The following is a 22,920-nucleotide window of genomic DNA, read 5'->3' as shown; positions in this document are numbered from 1 at the left end:
AAAAAAAAAAAAGATTAATCCAGCTGATTTGCGTAAGCATTCCAGCAGAAATATTTTCCGTTGGGAAAAAAAACAAACAAATTAACTTCCGGTAAAATGTAACGATTCATAAAATGAATGAATATTTTAAAACCTGGTGGCAACAGCAGAAAATACAACGATAAACCTGTTTATGACGATAATGATTTGATGCTCAACATGAATGTTTAAAAAATATGGTAAAAATCACTCCTCATTTCCACTACATTATAAAATGTTTTGAACCCCTGTAAAAAGATACCTTTTTCTCGGAGAATATAGTGGGAATTTTTCGGGGAAACCAAGGCCTATATGAACATTTCCGATACATCTTTTTGGGTTTTCTGCCAATTTCGCAAGAATATTGGTGTCTATTTTCATCTGAAGTTCCAAGCTGATTTAATATATTTAAACTTTTTTTCCCCTCTTTTGAAATAAACTGCAACAAAGTAGATAAACGCTGCAATAAGAGTTGTATGACGGTCTTCTTGGCTCGCTGGTAAAAGTTTCGTTTTGTACACCGGAGGTCATGGGTTCAATACCCACGGTGCTATGGGTGTTATTTCCTTCTCTTTGTGTTATAAAATTTTCGTGTGCGTGTTCAGAGGCAAATGCGCTTAGTTCGGGAGGGGAAGACGTTTATGTATAAGATTGAATCTGACTAACCTTTGTATAAGTATTATAAAAAAAGGAATAATATTATGTGAGACAATTATTTGTTATATGAATGACAACAGTAATGAGCAGGAGCGTGCACAGAAATTTTGGGGCCAGTCACAAATGACTTTTACGAGCCCTCCCTCCCCTCTATATTGTTTACCCGTATATTTCAACCCTCATTTTAAAAATCCCGGGCCCGGTCAACAGGTGTCACTTCTCTCCCACTCCCCCCTCCCCCTGTGCACGCCCCTGGTAATGAGAATGAAGATTCCTTTGATGTACGTATAATGAATTTGATATAGTAATAAGTTCAGAACAAAATAAAAAAATTTATAATAAAGTTGTTCACCGTTTAAGCTTATTTGTGTTTCTAAACATAAAATTACTGTTGTTACGAAAAAAAGCAGGTTAAAAATAATAATAAATCACTTAAATTATTCACTTTAAACGCTTTTTGTTTAGTAGGTATCTCTATAGAAAGTGTTCTGTTTAATGTTTACTAAATATTCCTACATAATATGTACCCGCCTCATATTTTTTGTAAAAAAATTATAACAAAGGCAATTTTTTTTAATTGATTGATATTTGTTTTCTGTATTAATGAAAAGATATTTGGAAAATGTTACTTAAATAATTTGGATTCAATGATGTATATATTCCAGTGTCTGTATCATACGTGGATTTTGGCTACCATAATGCAGCTTTTCCTTATTACAGCTATAGTTCTTTTAATTTTAAGTAGGTATGTATAATAGAAGGTGAATTTTATAGTTTTTGTTTGATTATGCAGTAAATTGTAGATATGGTCAGAGTAATTTTCTTTTTTTCAAACTCGTTTTCTTCAAATCATTCTGATTTGAAAGATTCTGTCATTAAGTCAGAAGTTACTAAATTAAATTATAACTGAAGAACTAAATTTTCTGGTTCAAATGTTTTTTTTTTTTTCCCAGCATTTACCAACTTCTTTTATTGGTTAGGAGGTATTAACAATAGCATTACTAAGGTTTAATCAGTAAGCCAGGGCTAATGCAGAATTACATGCAATATACCGTCAGATCCATTATGTCGTCGGAGGCTGCACTATCTTACGATGGACTCATCCGTCAGGAATATACAATAACCGAAATTGAGGCAGATGCAATCTCATTGATGCTGAGAGTAACTACAAACTGGTAGCTAAAGTAAATTTGGCTCACCTGCGAGAGTCCGCACCATTGCTACGGTTCAGCTCTTCAATTGATGGCAAAGCTTGATTATTAAGCAATAGTTACTTTACTTAGCTAACAATTTGATGGTACTCTCAGCTTCAATGAGATGACATCTACCTCTAGCTTTTTAGAGCTCAACTGGTCAAATTTCAGTAAAAAAAGAATAGAATAAACAATGAAAAAGAGCGAAGATTTGAAGGAAAACAAACATGAATGTAGTGTCATCGCAGAATTCTTTTGCACAAAAAGGGAGGGTGGATTGTTAGAATTGGAGTATTCCCTCAAACGTTGTAAACCAATTAAGGTCGAATAATTTTCAAGAAAACCGACATAAAAGTGTCTATTTTTTTTTACTTAGGAAAATAATTTTAAAAAAAAGTGTACAAACAACATGTGCATTCAATTTTAAATTGTTGATATTTTTTAGATTAAAATTTTAAATTTTTAAAACAATTTATTAAAAGTTTAGAAGCAAGCCTAAGCAAGCAACGAAAATTTAAGAAATACGTCTTTTAAACATTAAAAGAGAATTTTATAACCCTTTTTTGTAATAAAAATAAAGAATAGTAATTTTCTCTTGTCTAGTAAATTTCAAAGCATTAGATACGGAGGCCAATGTCACAATCTGGTCAGTAGTACCGAATTTCCTTCCTGCATCTCTGCAATTACATTCAAAACCTTATGGTGCTGCCATCTAGTGTATAAAACGAGAAGCACGGCAATATCACAGGCGCGAGAAATGAAGGTCGAAACCTCAGATCGGCATTTTCACGGGAGCAAGAGGGAAGGGGTTCAGATAAATAAATAGTGCCCATTAAGTTTGTGTCAGAATTCTTTTGCTTTTAATATTTATCAAAAATTGGTTAATTTCTTTTTGACTTATGTGTCTTTTAAACGGCAATTTTGTGAATTTTTAGTCTTATTTCTTTTTTATGTCAACTACATATTTATAATTTTGCAAATTAAGCAATGCTACTATGTTATGCATTGCTTGATCAAATAAAAAAGCAAATATATATGTATATATAAAATGAAGGATATTTGGATGCATATATTGCTACTATAATACATGTAACAATTTTCTTTTTTCTTACAGATGGCCAATGATTGGTATAATATTGAGCACCTTGATCATATGTTTGGGTGCTCTGGGTGTAACAATCGTGACGATTGTGTATGATTTTCCAGCGACGTTTACAGTCTATTTCTACGATTACAGGTTAAATATAGTTTATTTTGCTATTGAAAATAATAATTTGATTACTTTGGTTGTGTAAAAGTTGTGTACCTTTGCAGGTAAGTAAAATACCATCTGAACAACAACAATTTCTGACCTTTCAGAGAAATTCAAGTTCTAATCAAACCAAAGTTTTTACACCCGAGTAATTGTCGCGTAGGTCTGATCCGGGCATATTCACTCAATCATATTACTGATAGCATTCGGTAATTCAACTATGTATTCAATCGATTGTCCGTGGGGGATCTAGTGGTTAGAGCATCGGGCTCAGAATCAAGGTCTTCCGGACTTGATGTCCGAGGCATAAAGATCTTCAGAATACATGTTGGGTGCGTGATGTTGAGCCTGATTATACCTGGAGGAATTTCCCTTCCCCTTCAGCTTGTGTCTAAATCCCGGAAGATGAGATGAGTGGCGGCGCCTTCTACCGAGGGTTGATCCAGGTATCGCCCGTTTAAGAATTCTAACCTTTTACTTCATGATACCTTTTCTTTTTATTATGTCTTATGAAATACACTATATGACCAAAAATATTGGGACATTTTCAAAAATCCACATTTTTAAGGATTTCTCAAGAAATAAGAGATTAATTACTTTGAAACTTTTCTCACATAGTCTCCAGCTATCATTTTGCAGTAAAAATTATATCACCCTTGCGTTTCGGGGGTCAGTAACAACTTGAGGAAAACAAAAATGTTTTATGATCATCAATCATCGTAAATAGCGGGGAATAAGCTGTAAATTCAAGAAATTAGTAACCTTACTATTTACAATTACTTTACGTACTTTCGAGAAAGTATTACTGATATTAATGAAGATATAAGCATTTCATTTTTAACTATGAATTTTATTTGAAGGATTTTGGTTCATAATATGCAAAGTTTTCCATCAAAGCTTACCAAATTTTCAGAAAGCTTGACAGCATACAAAAGTACAATTCTAAAATTTGAAATTAAAATGCTAAACATTTGATAAAATATGGACATTTAAAGCAATTAATGTTTCACTGCGCATGCGCTAAAAATAGCTATTTATAACTTTCATAAACTAAAACTCAACTAAGTTCCTCATTCCATGATCAAACTCCAGTTGACTATCTTAATATCTCAGAAAGTCATCCGCGATCTAATGAGCCGAAGTAGAATAATTCTTGGATAGGCGACGAAGTATGAGGGATAATTTGCAAGTGATCTGTTTATATCATGAAGCGATTGCAAGCAAATGTTGCAAACGATCCCTCACGATTCGTCGTCTATCAAAAAATTATTTAAATTCCGCTCATTAGATCGCTGATAACCTACTGAATTTTTATGGTATTCAATTGGAATTTTTTCATGGGTTGAGAAACCTAGTTGGGTTTTAGATTATGAAAGTTATAAATAGCTATCTTTCGTGCATGCGCAATGAAAAATTAATTGCGTTAAAGGTCAATTTTTAATTATTTTCAACTTTTTAATTTCAAATTTTAGTATTATACTTCTTTTGAATGCAGTCAAGTTGTCTGTAAGTTTGGTAAGCTTTGATGGAAAACTTTGCGTGTTATCAGTCAAAAACTTTCAAATAAAATTTGTAGTTTTGAAAGAAATTCTTATGTCTTCGTTAATATTAGGGATACGTTCTCGAAAGTATCTTAAATGTATCTTCTCGAAAGTATCTTCTTGTTCATAGTAATCTAACTAATTTCTGAAATTTACAGCGTATTCTAAGCTATTTACAATGAATGATGTCTAAAATAAATTTTTGGTTTCCTCAATTTGTTACTGATCCCCAAAACGCAAGGGCGATATAACTTTTGCTGAAAAATGACAGCTGGCGCATACTTTTTATGTGACAAAAGTTACGAAGCAATTAGTCTTTTATTTTTTAAAAAATCCTTAGAAATGTGAATTTTTGAAAGTGTCCCAATACTTTCGGTCATATAGTGTACGTTCGTCACCGAGCAAAAAAAAAAGTATTATTTAAATATAATTAAACATGGAGACTTTCATAATGTTGCATGATGTAGAAATAGAATCCATGATCTGCATGAAGTGCATGCAATGATACGAAAGACTATCATAGTTGGAGTCTTGGAAGGGTGGTTGGCAACAAACAATTGAAGCGTTTGTTACCGTTTAATTACCCATGAATTAAAAATAGATGCATGTATGTTTTATTGTGAAACAATTTTTCCTACAAAATATTCCCTCACACATTTTGAGAAGAAACCTAAATGTAGTGACTGAAAATGTTTATTATGATGACTTTTTTAAAGGTAAAAACATTTGCTTAAATAGTCTTCGCAGACAAATTTGAATTTTAATAACCGTCTTTAAAATAATTATTTTTAAGTAACAGACTTGCAAACATAATTTGTAAAAAATAAAAATCCTTGGGAGTTGGTGCGAAAGAGTCAACACAAGAAAGAAATACAATAAAGTTACCGCGATTCAATTTAGATAAAAGATTAAATGCTTGATGCTAATCCGACAGGATTTATTTATGGGGATGAGGTCGTTTCCGAAATTTTAAAAGTATTTTTTTTTTCTGAAAGAGCATGCTTAAAAACACAGAATTAGACCATTTTAAAAATAATTTGACTAAGTTTAACGTTAACAGTTATTTTAAATAGTGCAATTTCATTGTTTACGCTTCTGCATATGACATCACAAATGATGAAATGCCATTTACTGATGCCATCAGCACAGAGCGCAATATTTAATACGCATCTTTACTCACGTGTACTAGCAACGATATGGTTGATAGCAACGTAGAGCGCAATATTTAATTCGTACTGAATTATCATAACCTGGAAACGTGGTAGACAGCAAGCGCAAGCATTCAGTGCGTCAGTGGAGATGCGCCAAAGTAAATCATTTGCGATGGCATAAAGACCACGCCTTATTTTCAAAACCGGACATTTAAAAAAAAAACAAGTGAAAACTAAGCTTTGGGAAAATGAAAGTTTTTTCTCGTTCCATGCTATTTTTCCCCCCCTTATTCTATAAATTTCAGTGATTAAAAGTAGTACTTTTGACAGAAGGAAAAAACCCCATTGATGTAACAATCCAACACAATACGTATTCAAAAACATTAGCTTCATAGCAACTATAAATGTATTCTTTGGGTCAGTTAAAACGAGCCTTACCTTTTATGATACACCACTAGCTGCGTTGCCCGGCTTTGCTCGGTCTACCTCGAAACTAAAAGTCATGTCAAGTGACGCGTGTTCAACACTCAGGCTTGAAAAAAAAAAAAAAAAAAAAAAACAGTAAAATGTTGCCGCAGATTGCGGAAAAATAACCAAAAAGTAAACATTTTAAATCCCCCGATTACAGGAAAAGGCTTTAAAACAAAAGAAGAAATTTTACTTGTTCATATTCGTGTAAAAAGTGGTAACAGATCTTTCGTCTCAATGATTTTCTTCACGCTATAAATTTAAACAAAAGCATTGTTGCAGAAAGTTGAGATGAAGCACTGAATAATAATTTGAATGGAAGAAAGCCTTCGAAAAATAGGGATTTTATGTCGAAATCTAAGTGTCCCAATTAATTCGCAACTCCAGAGCTCGAATACGCTACCTTGCGGTGATTAACAATACTACCGAAAGAGGTAAAACATTCCATTCCACGTGTTTTCTTTGGGTACAAATTACAGGCTTCACACAGTTTTTGTTGTAATGTAATTTCAGAGGAATAAAAAAGAAAGCTTCCCACAAACACGATGAAAAATAACTGTCATTCACTAGGCGTCTTAGCAAGTTATAAGTTACGGCATTTGTTTGTTTTACCTTTTCCATCCGCCATTAGACAGTGACTGCAGCGCACCCTATAGTTTATTGAAGTTGCAAATAGTTTTTAATTGATCTCTCCGCTAATTATAATCCGAAGATCATGTTAAATAGCCAAACATAAAGACCGGAAGATTACGAATCCATCGGTACCTGTTTCGAAAGTCAGTTCACGGAGACGAAACTTGGACATAGATACATAGGTGCATATGCTCAGTTTTTAATTACTATATAAGATTTTCCTTTCCTCTTCTAAGGAATGCATTAGAAAATGCAAAAAAAAGTAAGGTCAATGGCTCTTACGTACAAAGCTTTGACAGATGACAGACGGAGTTGAGAAAGTGATTCACTTAGTTGGTAGAGGAAAGATTGCTATTGCACAACTGGAAATTATTGACCTCTTCCAACCCGCTGACATTTAGTAAGAATGAGAGTACATCCGTTCAAACGCAAGATTTTTGCTTGCAATTAATAGCCATTTTTTTATAGGCAAACAAAAATATTCTGCATTAATTATTTTGTATTGCGACGGCATTATATTTTATTTTCAAGCAAGTGATTCTTCCTGGTTTTTCATATATTGCATCATTGAGTAGAATGTTACTTAAAAATGAACTGTTAATAAAATATTTTATTTGAAAGACTTTTGAAAAATATATCAATCAAAAACAAGTATTTCATTAATAACATTAATAACAAAAATAACATTTAAAAAAAATTCTTCCTTTAAAAATTTAAATCATGTCAAAATTAGAATCACCCAGAAACAGAAACTACCAGTCCACAGGCCGTTCTGCTCAGGTGCTTTTTATGTTAGTAAACTTGACGATATTTTAAGACACGGTGAGCAAATCTTCGCAATTATATAATTTTCTTTAAAATCACACAGAATAAATAACATTCCAAACTTACAGATAGTTGAGTTGCAGGACAGAATTCGCTTTATTCATCTTCTTGCTTCTAATTAAACTCGTAAATTTTGACAATCAAAGTTTTTTTCTTATGAAGAAGAATCTTTCGTTTAAACCTAAAAGCAAACAATTAACAACGTTTATAACGTCCCAAGAGCAAAAAAGTTTCAGAACATAGAATTTTACATTTTTCTTTTTCTTTCGTTGCCACTCAAAAGCGGAACGAGACATAAACTTAATTAAATAATTACAAAGAATGTAAAGACTGCTTGATGAATTGTTCACGCCATCTGTTGACAAAAGACTTAATAATTAGTAGGGCCTGGTGGGGTAAAGTGGTTATAAAATCGTAGGTTTTCAACTTAGAGAGGTGTATAGTAAATACAATAAATTCTTTAAACACTTCAACTTTTTTTGTTGTCATTTTGCATTGCATTATTAAAGGACACGGTACATTGAATTTTAGGAAGAAAAATATTGATTTTAGTAGTTTTATAGCACTTTCTTTTCCCTATGTTTTTATGACCACTTTACCCCATGGGGTGGGGGAAAGTGATCATAGCATGAGGTAAAGTGGTCATAGTTGAAAATAGATGCAAAACTATTATAAATAACCCTAATACTTGCATATTTCTGTTGTTTTTGTAGTTACAAGTATATTCACGAGTACATGCGTGTATACACGAATATATACGTATTGTGTTATACTCGAGTAAACACGTTACTATTTGAGAAGATACATGTATACATCAGATACATGCATGCACGTGCGTACTCAAGTATATGCGTGTATATAAGAATGTGTATAAGCATGTATACGTAATTACCTACAGGAGTGTATACGTGTCTACACGAGTACATACGTGTCACATGTATATACGTGTCACGTGCATATACGCGTATAAACGAACATCATATGCTCGTATGTACTTGTATCTCGAGAAAATACGTGCATACTTGAGTATACACGTATATAGTAGATGTATATACGCATATATAAGTGTACATACATACATACATATACGGGTATACACGAGTTAATTCGTGGATACATCCAGTGCGTCTTTCGGGGGGGGGGGGTACGTGTCTACTCATGTATATATAATATGGAAGCACGTGTATTATACGCATGACTACGTGTAAACACGATTATATACCTGTATAGACGTATATACGAACATTTACGTGTATACATCCATGCATGTATGTATACACGAGAATATACGCTTATATACTTGTTGGCCTACAAAGTGAATCTAAGCTCTTGGGCAAAAATCAAAGGGGTGTGAGAGGGTAGGATACCAAGTAAAGAATCATAAGGAAGTTATAATCACTGACGCACTACATGCACACAAAGCCAGAAACTGATAGATGCAAAACAGTGCACAAATTTGTTGCACAAAGATGATTTTACCTAGAGCAATTGTTAAAAGTTACGGTCTGTAGTAGCTCTAATACACGCATCGCAACAAAAGCGCAGCGGCGTATGAAAGTTTTTCAAAAGTCTCGTTATTGCAACAGAGAGTGATCAGTGAATGCGACGCATGTATTACAGCTGCAGGCCGCAGATTTCATCAAACGCTTTAAAACATTTTCAAGACCTAAAATGTTGTGTAAAATTGTCTTTGTGTAATAAATTTGTGACCTTTTTTGCATTCATCAGTTTCTGGCTTTGCGTGCATGTAGCGCGTTAGCATTGTTTGTGACCATATGTTCCTTATGTGATTCTTACTTCTTATACTCCCCTCTAACACCTTTTAATAATTTGCTCCAAAGTTCAAACGCACCCTATATACTTGCATTTCTTATGCTTGTATGTAAGTGTTTACGTGTCTACCTGAGTATATAAGTGTTCGTATATATACGAGTATAAGCTAGCATATACGTGTATAGTAGAAGGTATAGCTGTATGGATAAAAAATACGTGCAGATACCCATATACGTATTGATGCATTTATGTGAATACGTCTATGTACGTGCCTACACGAGCATATATGCGTATATATACGTATGTACTCGTATATTTATCCCCGTTTCCTGCAAAAACAATACATACCAAGTAAAATTAATATTTAATTTGTATCTGCCTTATACTTAAAGATTCAGTGACATTAGAAGAACAATATTCGTTTTAAGCCTAATATTATGACCACTTTACCCCATCTTAATTGAATTGTTCTAAAAAATTATCTAAAATAGATTCAGCTAACTGCTAATGAGTACGAGTTCTTGAGACATGTAGGAAGCTTCCTGTGCAGTCAGTCTGTTCATAATTCTAACAAACAAAATTTCCCAAGAAAGTTAAAAGAGGTGTTTAGATTTTAAAAGTTTTCATATTCACGCAAAATAATTTTTTTTACCAAATAAAATTTTGCCAGTTGTAAAATTTTATATTCAAAATGTAGTTTCTAACTGCCCTACTCTAAAATAAAATTTTCATATTCTTTCGAACATTTTTTTTTCCAATCTATAGCCATTTATTTGACGTATGACAACTTTACCCCATTGACCACTTTCCCCCACCAGACCCTAATAAATAAACAATTTAAAATAACTTCTTTAACAGTGCCGAAAGAAAAAAAAATATTTTTTCTTTTCTGACGCTGTTACCATTCTGTCTTTGTTCGAAAACATCGAGGGTTTACAAATCTTCAAATTCAAAGAACATGCTTATACATAGGTTCTTACAGTAACATGCTGAAATGGTTTTTAAGAAGTTAATTTGGCCATAATAAAGAGCAAAAACGTAGCTCCAAAAATATATATTTTCTTGAAACATTTCTTTTTCATACAGCAATAGTTTAAGAGAATTATGATGAAAAAAAAAATAATGAAACTATTTATTGCTACTTTAAAAGGAGTATAATTATTAAACGTGTGAAGACTAAAATAGAAAAACGTTCATTGCCATTTTTTTCTTTTTTTTTTTTTTTTTTTCATTTTTTTAAAGAGAGGGCTGACTTATGTTCGAATAACTAATTCTGTCACTTTAGCAAATACTTAAGCTGAATTTGCTAAAAAAAAAATGTTATCCTTATTTTCGCAGGGTTTGTGAGTACTCGTAGTAGTATTTTTAAGCATTCTATTCTATACTATCCCTGTGTTCACTATAAACTAAACCGCTGGTTAAGAAACAACTTCACTTTTATTACATCGCGTGAAAAAATTCTTTATATGTAAAAATATTCCTTCGTTACTAAAAGTTCAATCAAGTAAAAAATTAATGAAAAAATAATGAATTTCAGATTTTTCAAACCTAACGCGTATACTGTGTATGCACCAATTTCTTTTATATTACTATGTGAATCAATTTAAATTCTTTAACTCATCAAGGAAAAGAATGAAGAATAGGCCTGAAAAAAAGTGACGGATTAATGCTAATTTTTAGTTTTGAACGTTCATTTTTCCAATATCGTTTCCATTTCCTGTGTTCATCCTTTTCTGCATTCAACAGAACCTTTTCTTCCCCTTCAGAACATCAATCCAGCTGTGGAAATATTTATACGTCCAGTTTTACACCCACATAGGACCATTCTGCATTGGGATGCTGCTAGCCCACAACATTGCTGAATATCCAGTCAAGCAAATAAATAAGGTATGATTGAGGATAATTAGGGCAATTCCCGTTCGCCTCGGATTAACTCATAGATGTATTATGAACGAGATGCACAATTAGTAGCACTCGACATTAAATCGCGGATATCACAGATTTGCCATTTCAACTGCGTTTGCGCGCGGACTTAGCTTATTTCAAAAATCTGGCTAAGCTCTTTTGATTTTTACTTACTTTTGTAAGCCTCATGTTATACTTTGTGGTGCCTGATGAGTTCTGAATAGATCTTTAAAAAAAAAACTATTTACAAACATTTTAAATTCGTTAACAAATATGAGGCGGCAACAGATAGAAAATAGAAATCACAAAGCTTTTTCTGATATAGTTTTTAGGCCTAGGTAAAGATTGAGTTTTGCGTCTTAATTATTAATTCATTCAGAGTCTGATTTTTCTGTCAAAAAAAGCCCTTTTCAGTGCCAAAATCGCTGTGAAAATATTTTAATCGCATTCATTAATTTGTTGGGACTCTAGCTCAGCCTAAGTATAAACAAGCATCACGGAATCTTAAAACAGAAAGCCCAAAAATCTAAGTCCGCGCGCATGCTCAGTTGAAATGGCAAATTTGTGATATCCGGGATTTTAACGTCTAGTATGAGTAACCGGTTCCATGGGTATCTGAGGTCATCAAGTACACGATGCACAAATGCAGGTACTTCACCCAGTCGATTAAACTTCGTGTGCTGATAGATACGGAATATCCTAAAATGTAGTGTAGTGAAGCTGTAACAGAGTTGGGTTTATGGGGGATTATCTTAGTTCGCTTATTGTCAAGAAAGACAGTATGGTTCAAAGATTTGGAAGGCAGACAGAGTGTAGTGGTCAGGTGTTGACCTCTTGCACAGGTTCGAACTGCGCTCCGTCAGTGGATTTTCAAGACGCAGAAAATTTGGAGTCCATGTCGTAAGGTTATGAGGCATGTAAAAGATTCCTCCTAGCTAGTCTATTTGACGTATCACACGAATTCTCAGAGTACGCGTGAGGTTGGCCTAGCCCGGAGATTTCCAGGATTACCTGACCACCAATTTTCCGAGACTAGATCCGGAATGTTTCCGGATATTGAGTCGGTCTGCTCACACTACGAATCGCCAACTTTAATAAGACTGGAGTCCACTCTTTCAATCCCTGTAAATACAGTAAAAACCCCTCTAATGCGGACACTAACGGGACAATTTTTTTTGTCCACAATAGAGGGGTGTCCGCAGGACAGGGGTTAATATTATTTGCTTTGGAATCGGGGAATTGAAAATTGTCCGCACTTGAGGGGTGTCCGTTAGGAGGGGTTTTACTGTACTTACCATTGCGCGTAAATCGAACGTATCATACTAAATGTTTGGTGACTTGATTTCAATGATCTTTCAGATGAAATCGAACACTGGAAATGCAATAAACTGTGCCTCAATAATGACTGTAAAGGGACTGAATTTTTGGATTTCTTTTTCCCTTACAGAGAACAGCCATCTTGCTTTGGATATCAGCTTTGGTCACGATGTGTTGCATTATTTTTGGTCTCCACCATTATAGAGACGGAGAAGAAATGGAAAGAAGTCTGGCCATTTTCTACGCTGCTCTCCATAGACCAGCGTGGGCAATATCAATTGGATGGATTATTTATGCTTGCGCATCAGATTGTGGAGGTGAGAGATTGAACGATGTTTTTTCCAAGCTTGCACTTGTGCAAAAAATACAAGTACAGTCGAGTCCGCTTAATGGAATATCGGATAATAGAATATCCGGCTTAATGTAATCAAATTCCCATGTTCTACACCGTTGGTATGTGCTATTTTTATCCCGGATAATGGAATATCCTGCTTATTAGAATAATTTTTCCTGGCAAATTGCCTATTCCATTAAGCGGGCTCGACTGTATGAGCTATATGATGTAGTAATGATTTACTCTAAAATTAATCGAGTGCTAAACAGTTAAATAAAAAGAGAGTAGCACATTAAAGTACCATGTGCAAATTTTTAGGATTTCTGTTTGTCTCCACTTCAAAAGCGTTTTAGTGAAACAATGAATACATTGTTTTAAGAAATAAATAAACAACAAAGTAAGATAAATAAATACCTTTGTGCTGAATAGTAAAGTCAGACCAAACAACGTAAGTAGAAGCACAAATTTATAAATTACAGCAGACACGTGTTTCGGCGTTACAGGGAACGCCTTTTTCAATGCAAAAATAATGAGCTTATGGATGAAAAGACATCCGACAAAAGCCAAGAGCAGATAAGCATGCAGCTTAAAAGATAAAAACAGCGGATTAGCCAAACACCAATGACAAAGTTATAAACCTTTCAGGAACCAATAGGAATGCAAGCAAAGGTCAGGAGCTTTCGCTTAGGTACGAACCCAGAAAGAAAGAATTCAATTGGACAAGGATTAAGCCGAAGCTTAAACAAAAAGAAAAGAAATTGTCAGTAACCGTGAACCGCAAGAAAGGAAAAGCAGAATGGAAAACCATGAAAAAAGATAAACAGAAACAAAAAATATTCGAAAAAAAGAAAAATAAAGATAAATAGAAGAAAATTGGGGAGGGGGGGGGTGTTAATCAAGACAAAAAGGCGAAAATAAACAAAGAAAGATAGATAAAAATGAGTGAAAAAAAAAAAAAAAAAAAAAAAAAAAAAAGAGGGGGGGGGGATGGGGAAAGGACAGTATTAAAGATATGGGAGCCAAATGTTAGAAAAATATGGAACTGCACTAAGATCGTTAACTAAGTTAGAACTGTTCCTCAAAATATGAAAGGATTCCCAAAAGTCAAGATCTGATGAATTGGGGCATTTTTGGATAATCTGAAAAGAGGTAAAATCAAAAGAGTGATTCGAATCCCAACAATGTTGAGCAATACTAGACTTATTTAATTGTTGTTTTTTCACATAATTTTGATGCTCTTTCAAGCGAATTTTTAAAGCACGCCGAGTCTGTCCAATATAGGCAAGTTTACAACTACAATTAATTCTATAAATTCCACAACAATTAAGAGGGTGAATAGGATCTTTAAGAGAAGAGAATGAAAGTTTATTAATGGGAGAGAACACCACCTGGAATTGGAAACGCTGTTTATACACGGATATCACAAAAGATTGGCGAAACCTAAATCGGTAATAGTACATATCCAAACAAACAACTTTCATAACAAAATGCTTGGCTGAGATCTAACTGTAAAGGTAATAGAGGGGAACGTGATGGAAACACTGAAAGCCGATTTCTTTGATCTAAATTTGTAAATTAAAACTGAATAAATAAAAAAAATTTAATTGAATCGATCATTGACTAAAATTAACTCAGTTGATTAAACTGATTTGAATATTTTAAGTTCTTTTGCTCTGTTATATTGATTTTAAGGATCTTTTCGCATATATTTCCATCGAGAAACATTGCACTACGACTATCCGTAATGCGTTTTGTTAGAAATATCTCTAGGAAAAGAGGCTTAAAATTGAAGTCATGATGTTTAAGAAATACTTATAGAAAAAAAAAAGCACCAAATGATTAAAAATGCATAAAAGACGTATTTCTTTGAAAATATTTTAATAAACCTGTTTCATTTAACATTAAAACAACGCATTAAAACATTTTGTTTTCTTAATTCATTTCATTTGTTTCAAAACCTCAAAAACAACCTTCTTATCAATAATTTTTATTTTTAATATTTCAGGCATAATCAACAGTGTTCTGTCCTGGAAAGTCCTGATTCCACTAGAACGTCTCTGTTATTTAGCATATTTATTGCATGTCCCAGTTATGTACTACCAAGGAGGAATCCAGAGGGAACGAATGTATATGGGACACTATAACCAAGTAAACTATTATTTCTTACATTGAAGTCTCTATGTTGCAAACAATACTAGCTGCGTCGCCCGGTTTTGCACGGTGCATCTCGAAAATAATAGTTATGTGTAGTGACGCGTTTTCAAATATCAGACTTAAACAAGAAAAAAAATAAAATATCAGTAAAATTTTGAGGCAGATTGCGGGAAAATAACCAAAAAGTTAACATTTAAACTCAATCGATTGCAGGAAAAGCCTCAAAATAAAAACCAAAATTTTATTTGTTTATATTCGAGAACAAAAATGGTAATAGATCTTTCACATTTAACGATTTTCTTCACGCTACAACTACAAATTTTAATAAAAGCATTGTTACGGAAATTTTGTAGTAAGTTACCGCCCTAAAGCCAGGGCTAAGGGCAGAAATACTTAAAATACACCGCCAGCTCAGTTATTCCATCCGAGGACTGCAGTTTCGTGCTTTTCAGCATTCATCAGCCCGGAATAGGAATCACATGAGCTGGAGGCGAAATATCTCTTAAGGGAGCCAAGAGAGCCAAACAAACTGGTAGCTAATGCAGAATTAGCAAACCAGATGAGCCTCCAGCTCATGTGATTCCTATTCCGGGCTGATGAATGCTAAAAAGCACAAAACTGCAGTCCTCGGATGGAATAACTGAGCCGTGTATTTTAAGTATTGTTACGGAAAGTTGAGATGAAGCACTGAATAATGATTTGAATGGAGGAAAGCCTTCGAAAAAAGGGGATTTTATTTTGAAAATTAAGAGTCATATAATTAACAGTTTTTAATGGATATCTCCGTTACTTATTATTGGAGGATTTTGTTAAATAGCCAAACATGAAGACGGGAAGATTACGAATCCATCGATACCTGGCTCGATGGTCAGTTCGTTGGCGTTCGGGAGAAGTTACTTGGACATACATACATACATACATAGATGCATACGGTCAGTTTTAAATTATATAAGATGAAAGGGGTTTAACACTCTCTTAACTTGAGTACGAATTATAGAAAATGTAACTTTTGAACAAAAATATTTTTCAATATCGAAACCTTTTGTTTTCTTTTTCTTTCATTCTTACATGAAAGTGTTACCTACTAGAAGTAACCATAAACAATGGCCCAGCTATGTTCGAATTATTTTACATATAAATTTAAAAAAAAAAAATAAAATGCATTGTTCATGGAAGTAAAAAATAAAGAGAAAAACTTTTAGTGTTTAAAATCGAGGTCAATTTAATATCAAAGTCGTAATTTTGTTAATTGGTGCAAACAATGAGCTTTTTTAATAATCAGTGGGAATCTAACATTAATCTCTCTTAATTAAAGTACGGCTTAATTTCTAATTATCAGTTTAGTTCAAATGCGTGTTGAAAAATAGTATAATATTAATATATTTCCAAATTAGTAAATTTGCGAATATACTGGCAATTTATAATTTTTGTACAATGCCTAAAACTAATGTATTTCCCCTCCATCATGTATTTTCACCTCAGAAATAATGACTTTGATAAGGTCCGTCACGGAGGTGAAGAATTTTCCATTAATATAGGTATAACGGATATTTTTTTGAGGGAAATATATTTTTTCTTCGTTGCTACAATCTGCACATGTTAAGCATATGAAAACATGTTCACTTCTTTTTTTTACACTTATTTACATCTCTGAAATTCAAGTTCACGGAATTGAAAAGTCACAATAACCACACTTAGTTTTAAAAACAAAATCTATCTTCTTGTTTTTCGATAAAAATCTCACAACTTTTTTTATGGCTGAAAATAAACAAGGGGGCTCCCTTGTATCATGGAAAATAAAATGTGATGTCATTACTGCCACGTGCTAATGATGAATGGCATTTTGTGCTTAGGTAACGGAGATGAGCATTTATTGTGTGACATGACTACTTATATTAAAAAAAAAAAACAAAATCTAAAATACAATATTAAAAAATAAATATGCTTAAGCAATTAGTATTTGAGACACTTGTGAAAGGAATAATAAATAAATAAGTATATACTTTTAATTAAACAAGTTATTAAGCAACATAGACAGTCACACAAGGTGTGTGACATGCCACGGAGGTGAGAATTCACATGTTGTAAACCAAAAATATACTAAAATAAAAAATATTATTGAAAAATTGTTGGCAGTTTTAAGTACCTAGATATATTTTTGAAGAATGATCCACTTAATAACATGCACTGTAAAAAAATTCCGAAGCGTTACTGGTTATTTCCGTGGAACGTTTCCGGATTTAGCAAGTTTTCGCCTATTTCCCTGTAAAATAAAGCATCATCTTCGACAAAAGGTTTCATGAATGGGGTGGTTTCCTTCAGTCAAAAGTACTACTTCTAGTCACTGAAATTGCTAGAATAAGCAAAAAAAAATAACATGGACTCAGAAAATACTTTCATTTTCCCAACAGTTATTTTTTAACTAATTCTTTTAAATGTCAGATTTTTCAAACAAGGCGTGGTCTTTATGACGTCACAAATGATGTACTTTACCGCATATTTGTACGGCGATTCTACGTTATGATAATCAAGAAGCGACTTAAATATTGCGTTCTATGCTTGCTATCAACCCTATCGTTGCCAATATACGTGAGTAAAGATGCGAATTAAATATTTTGCTCTGTGAGTGGACACACTGAATGGCATTTCATCATTTGTGATGTCATCGGCCAGAAGTGTAAACAATGCAAGCGCACCGATTTAAGTAATTTTGTAAAAATATTAAACTTAAACAAATTATTTAAAAAATGGTCAGATCCTGTGTTTTTAAGCATGCTCTTTCAGAAAACAACACTTTTAAAATTTTGGAAACGACCCCATTGTAGACAAAGGATATGCTTGGTTCTTACTTGCAATTCTCGCATAACTTTGGCCACGGTTGCTCTATTGCTTCTGGAGCTTTCTTGGTAAATCAGGAAAGCTTTAATCGATTGCATTAAACTTACTTAAGTTTTCTAGAAGGTTCTCGAGACATGACTGGCTTTAACAGGGGAGAGTTCCCAATTCTTCTGTTTGCAATTAATCGGGATTTACTATGTTTACTATTTTTTTTTTTAAATACCAAATTATATTCTTTGAAAATAGCTCCATAGTGTGTTTCTTTTCATTGGAATTTTGAACATAATTAATGCCATTCATTACATAACAAACCATGCATTCTTATTCTTTCAGGTTATGAGCTTTTTTTCATACCTTGTGACTAGTTACGGTTTGGCCTTCATTGGGTATCTTCTGTTTCAAGGACCGTACGAGTATATCGAGGGCAGGATTTTTGGCAAAGGAAATGACAACATTTGGAAAACTCATTCTGCTACCGTATCGCAAGAAACTTTGGAAAAAACTGAAGAAGGAACTTCACCTTCAAAGGAAGAAACGAACTCTAAGGTTTTATATAATAGATATGTACGAAAGGACTCGCTGTGAACAAAGTTGGCTTAGCGTGAAAAATTTAACTGGAAGGGATTTGATGATATATTAAAGTATTTTGTAGAATTTTGCATATTTGTCCGATAAGTTAAATCCTAAAATATAAAAACTTAGTAGACTGAATATAGCGGGTTATTCTTATTCAATTCCTCATGAGTTATTTTAAAACTATGATGGTCTTATTCATTAACCATTGCATAAATTCTTTTAAGATATCAAGGATGTCAATCTTTTGAGGATAATATTCTGCTCATTTGACGTTCGCATTGAAATTTGATTTTTTTTTGTTCTGACGACTGTCCTAAAATATGCATCGAATCTCTCAAATTTTGTTTTTGCTAAATGTTGCTTTTAATTTTTATCTGGCTGATTTGGGTTTTCAACTTATTGGATCAATAGTATGAATAAAACTTCCCTCAATTAGATTCAATGATATATTATGGTAATGCGCAATTGTAACCTTAGTGGTGTCAATCGTTAGGTGTACCATGGATCAAGCATAACTGCAAGAAGTCTTCTCCTGAACTGGAGTAAAGACATATTAACGTGCGCAGGCCATTGGTTCTACATTACCATGCATGATTCCAAACGCGCATTAATTGGCAATTATTTATTCCATGATTAAAATTTTCGCCTAGAGCAACGCCTCCTAAATACTAAATACTTATCGCGTTCTAGCTTTTAACATAGAGCAAAATGTTTACAGTTATATAACAATTTCGGTATCTTCGCAATGCCATCTATCGAAGGTTGGAAGGTTTAGAAATTAATAACTGAGAACAAACACAATTGGTTAACTTCTAAATTTAAATTTTGAAATTGACCAATTAGCGATTTGATTTGAATTGTTTAGATTCATCGTCATAGAAACGCCATCCAAGTATTGCCGTCAGGTAGCGTTGTTTGTGTACCGGCGGAGGATCACTTTTAAAGCAAATTTGATAGGCATTTAGTATTTAGGAGGCGTTGCCTAGAGAATGGTGATTGTTGACTGAACTGACATAATCTGGTTCTCCAACTCATTTCTCGTTCGTGGAGTTTTTTTTTTTTTTTTTTTTTGGACGTTCCTCGTCCATCGCTACGGATATTTCTGTGAGGCAATAAATATAAATCGCAGAATGCGCAATCCGGAGTACTCGATCTCATCAAAAAGCCTCGATTAACGAACGTGGTACACAAGGAACTATCCGTTTAACAAAGCGGACTTGAGCAATTTTTGTTTTTACTAAAATTCGATATTTGGCTCAGATGGAAATACCAAAAACCCAGAGCTCTACTAACCAACCCTCTTTGTTTCGGTATCATTAAGTAACACCAGTTCTATGTCTATATGCAAAAACTAATGGTCTGTAAAACCAATTTATGATCAATCTATTTGAATATGTTCGATATTGTAAGATGATTCAGTTCAGTTAATATGCTTTAAATGTTTTTATATATTTTCATAATCAGGTTCAAACAGGCAAACAACCAGAAAATTTTACAAGAGAATTGCTAACCTGAACCATGGCCGCACTTGATTCGCTTACGCTTATAGTCCGTGACCATCACTGAAATTCATGGCAACAAAAAGATCGCTACAGGCAATACCTGTTTTCCATTTTTACAATCAAAATGTCCATTGATTGGTGTATACACAGGATTGGATTCAGCGCCTCTTGCGGCCAAAGTTGGCGACATATGAAGTTTCACATTTTTTGAGAATTTCAAGAGCAGATCATCTTAGGCTACTAGTTGCATAGGTTTAACAAAGAATAGTCATAAATTGTCAAGGCTCGTAAGAATCAAGTGCGGTCATGCCTGAACTAAACAGCAATATGTAGCCGTTTTCTTCTTATCGCACGACACACTAAAACGTTTTTCAATTTTGAACTTTAGAAGATTTTTATGAAGATATCTCTTGTTAAAAAAGAAGGCGGTTGTACCATAATCTTGGCGATTGTGAACTCACCAAACTCAAAAAACGCATGTAGTCAGAACTAAAACATCCCTCATTTAGTTGTTTTTAAACTGCAACATGAAAATAATAAAGTGAAAACATACTGCTACCTTTAAACTTTTAAAGGCAGCTTTTAATAAAAAGCAAAATAATAATAATAAGGAGAATAAAATAAATAAAATAAACGCAGAAGAAAGCAATTTAATGAGGTTACAGTTTCATATGACGTCGATTTCAAATCATTTTAAAGCTCTTTTTAAAGCAGATTTCAGTGTGTTAATGTATCATATTATTTTTATGATTCAGACTTCGAGTCTGTAGAAACTAGTCTATTGTATTTTGTACGTATTGTTTCTATGTTTATACTTTGTGTTTATAAATTGTAAATTAATCTCTATATTGCTGTGTCTCGCGTATGATTTTGTGAATAAACTTCGTAAAGAAGTAGTATTGTAAAATAAATGAAATTGTAAAATATTTTGCTGTCTTTTTTCTTTAAAACAAATTGCAACTTTCATTGTTTTTAAAACCTTATTTTTTAATTATTGAGTTTAAAAATAAGTTTAAAAAAAGAGCAACTGGTACATGTTTGAATTTGTATCTACGCCATTTTTTTTCTTCTGTGGCTGCAATGATTACATTCCTCGATCGTTGTAACTACATTAAAGACTTGTAAATACCTCTAGAATGAAGAACATTTAGTGGGAAAAATATTATACGGCGTTCGTATAAGTCATGTACACATAAGGGCAGAGCCGTGTCCAAGGGGAGGGTTTTAGGGGTTAAACCCCTCCCATTGGCGAAAAATAATAAGGAAAATGAAGAAAATATGTTTTTTTTTTTGGCTTAAATTAATTTTAATGTAAAGTTTGTGTTCAGCGTTTTTTTTTTTAATTAAACTTTCTCTCTTTTCTTAAGGTTTTCTGCAATTTACAACTGTTAAAACTTTCTCAACAGAAATAATATTTCGGAAAAACTAAGGTGGAAGAACTGCTGAAGGATCTATCAATACAAAGCATTAATATTGCTTATTGTAAGGAGATTATGATGAATTTAGCATAGCAATGAAAATGCATTAGTGATGGTGTTTGGTAATGTAATTTGTATCTGCAATAACCTCTTTATTGTTTAGTTTATTAAGCATTATTTCAATTATTTAGAACATAAAACCTGATATACATTCTACATTATAAAAGAATTTGTGGATAAATTTTAGTATTTATTGCAATGTACCGCATAGTAAGCAGATTTAATTAAAAAGAAACGAACAAGGTTTGATTAAAGTGAACCTGTAAAATAAAGAATTACTTTGGTCACCTGCGCAACCAAAACTATCCCTCAAAAAAAAGGGGGGTGGGGGGGGGGTTCAACAGCCCCTCCAGGTGCATAAACGCCATACTGGGATCGGCAATTTGTCGTAAACTAAAGGTTGTGGGGGATTCAATTCCCCCTCCCGCAGGTAAGATTAAAACCCCTCCCTTTATGAAAATCTGGACACGGGCCTGCATAAGGGATATATTTTTTTTTAAGAAAACAGTTTGATAATTATACACAATTATTCTTTAGTTTAGCCCCATCTCAAAATATATTTACACTTCTGATCTATCTTCTTCTTGTAATATACTTTTGTGTGTAAACGTACCTGTGTTTTGGGAGGATCTAAGATAGTGGTCCATATGGATTCCCAGGGGTTCATACAATGAACGAAAAATTTGGTGGTGCATATTAGATTCAAATAAGTGCCCACGAGTTAGGACAATCCCATTTAAGAAAGTTATCAGGATTTCTATAAGTGCTGTGGAGCACTTAACGCAACAATTACTTTTATACAGCAGACTCCCTATATCATCCGGCCTCAGATTAACCGCTTCTACTTTATCCGGCCGTAATTAAGTAAATAAATGGAAAAATAAATAGTAAAACAATTAAATATTTCATAGGTGGGGGGTGGGGGGAGGGCAAAGGGGTAAGCATTCGTTTGACGCCGCATGGTGTGCAAGGGGCAATGCATTGGTATGTCGTGTTTATCCGAATACCCCCGAGTTTCAATCAGTATCAGAGAAGCAGGGGCCATGGCACGCCAAAGAAGTACGGGGAGACTTCCCGTATCTCATGGCGAGCAAGGCTCACACATTAAGGGGTAAACTCAAGCTGGGCTGACGCCCAGCACGGGGACCTTCCCCGGTGCAATAAGCACCAAGACCGTCCGTGGCTTAGATGACTATCGACCGTCGCACCCAGCCGTGCGGGAGGCCCGCTACGCGGACCCCCCGGGCGGTAGAACCTAAGGCTTACAGCTAAGTGGTGGGGTGTGTGCGAAGAAAAGTATCAGAG

General features: G+C 33.7%; 1 protein-coding gene across 1 annotated transcript in view; it reads left to right on the top strand.

Annotated features, from left to right (window-relative positions):
- Window positions 1–20,993, top strand: part of LOC129227055 (O-acyltransferase like protein-like) — a 45,758-nt gene extending 24,765 nt beyond the window's left edge. The window contains exons 10-15 of the mRNA XM_054861702.1: window positions 1,341–1,420; window positions 2,983–3,105; window positions 11,278–11,398; window positions 12,864–13,050; window positions 15,073–15,215; window positions 18,393–20,993. Of these exons, the coding sequence (XP_054717677.1) occupies window positions 1,341–1,420; window positions 2,983–3,105; window positions 11,278–11,398; window positions 12,864–13,050; window positions 15,073–15,215; window positions 18,393–18,644 (906 nt within the window). The 3' untranslated portion in view covers window positions 18,645–20,993. The remainder of the gene's footprint in view (window positions 1–1,340; window positions 1,421–2,982; window positions 3,106–11,277; window positions 11,399–12,863; window positions 13,051–15,072; window positions 15,216–18,392) is intronic.
- Window positions 20,994–22,920: the final 1,927 nt, after the last annotated feature.

The sequence above is a fragment of the Uloborus diversus genome, chromosome 1 (genome assembly GCF_026930045.1).
Source record: "Uloborus diversus isolate 005 chromosome 1, Udiv.v.3.1, whole genome shotgun sequence".
NCBI lineage: Eukaryota > Metazoa > Arthropoda > Arachnida > Araneae > Uloboridae > Uloborus > Uloborus diversus.
The sequence above is the reverse complement of the archived record's forward strand: the minus strand, read 5'-3'. Positions and strand labels throughout refer to the sequence as shown.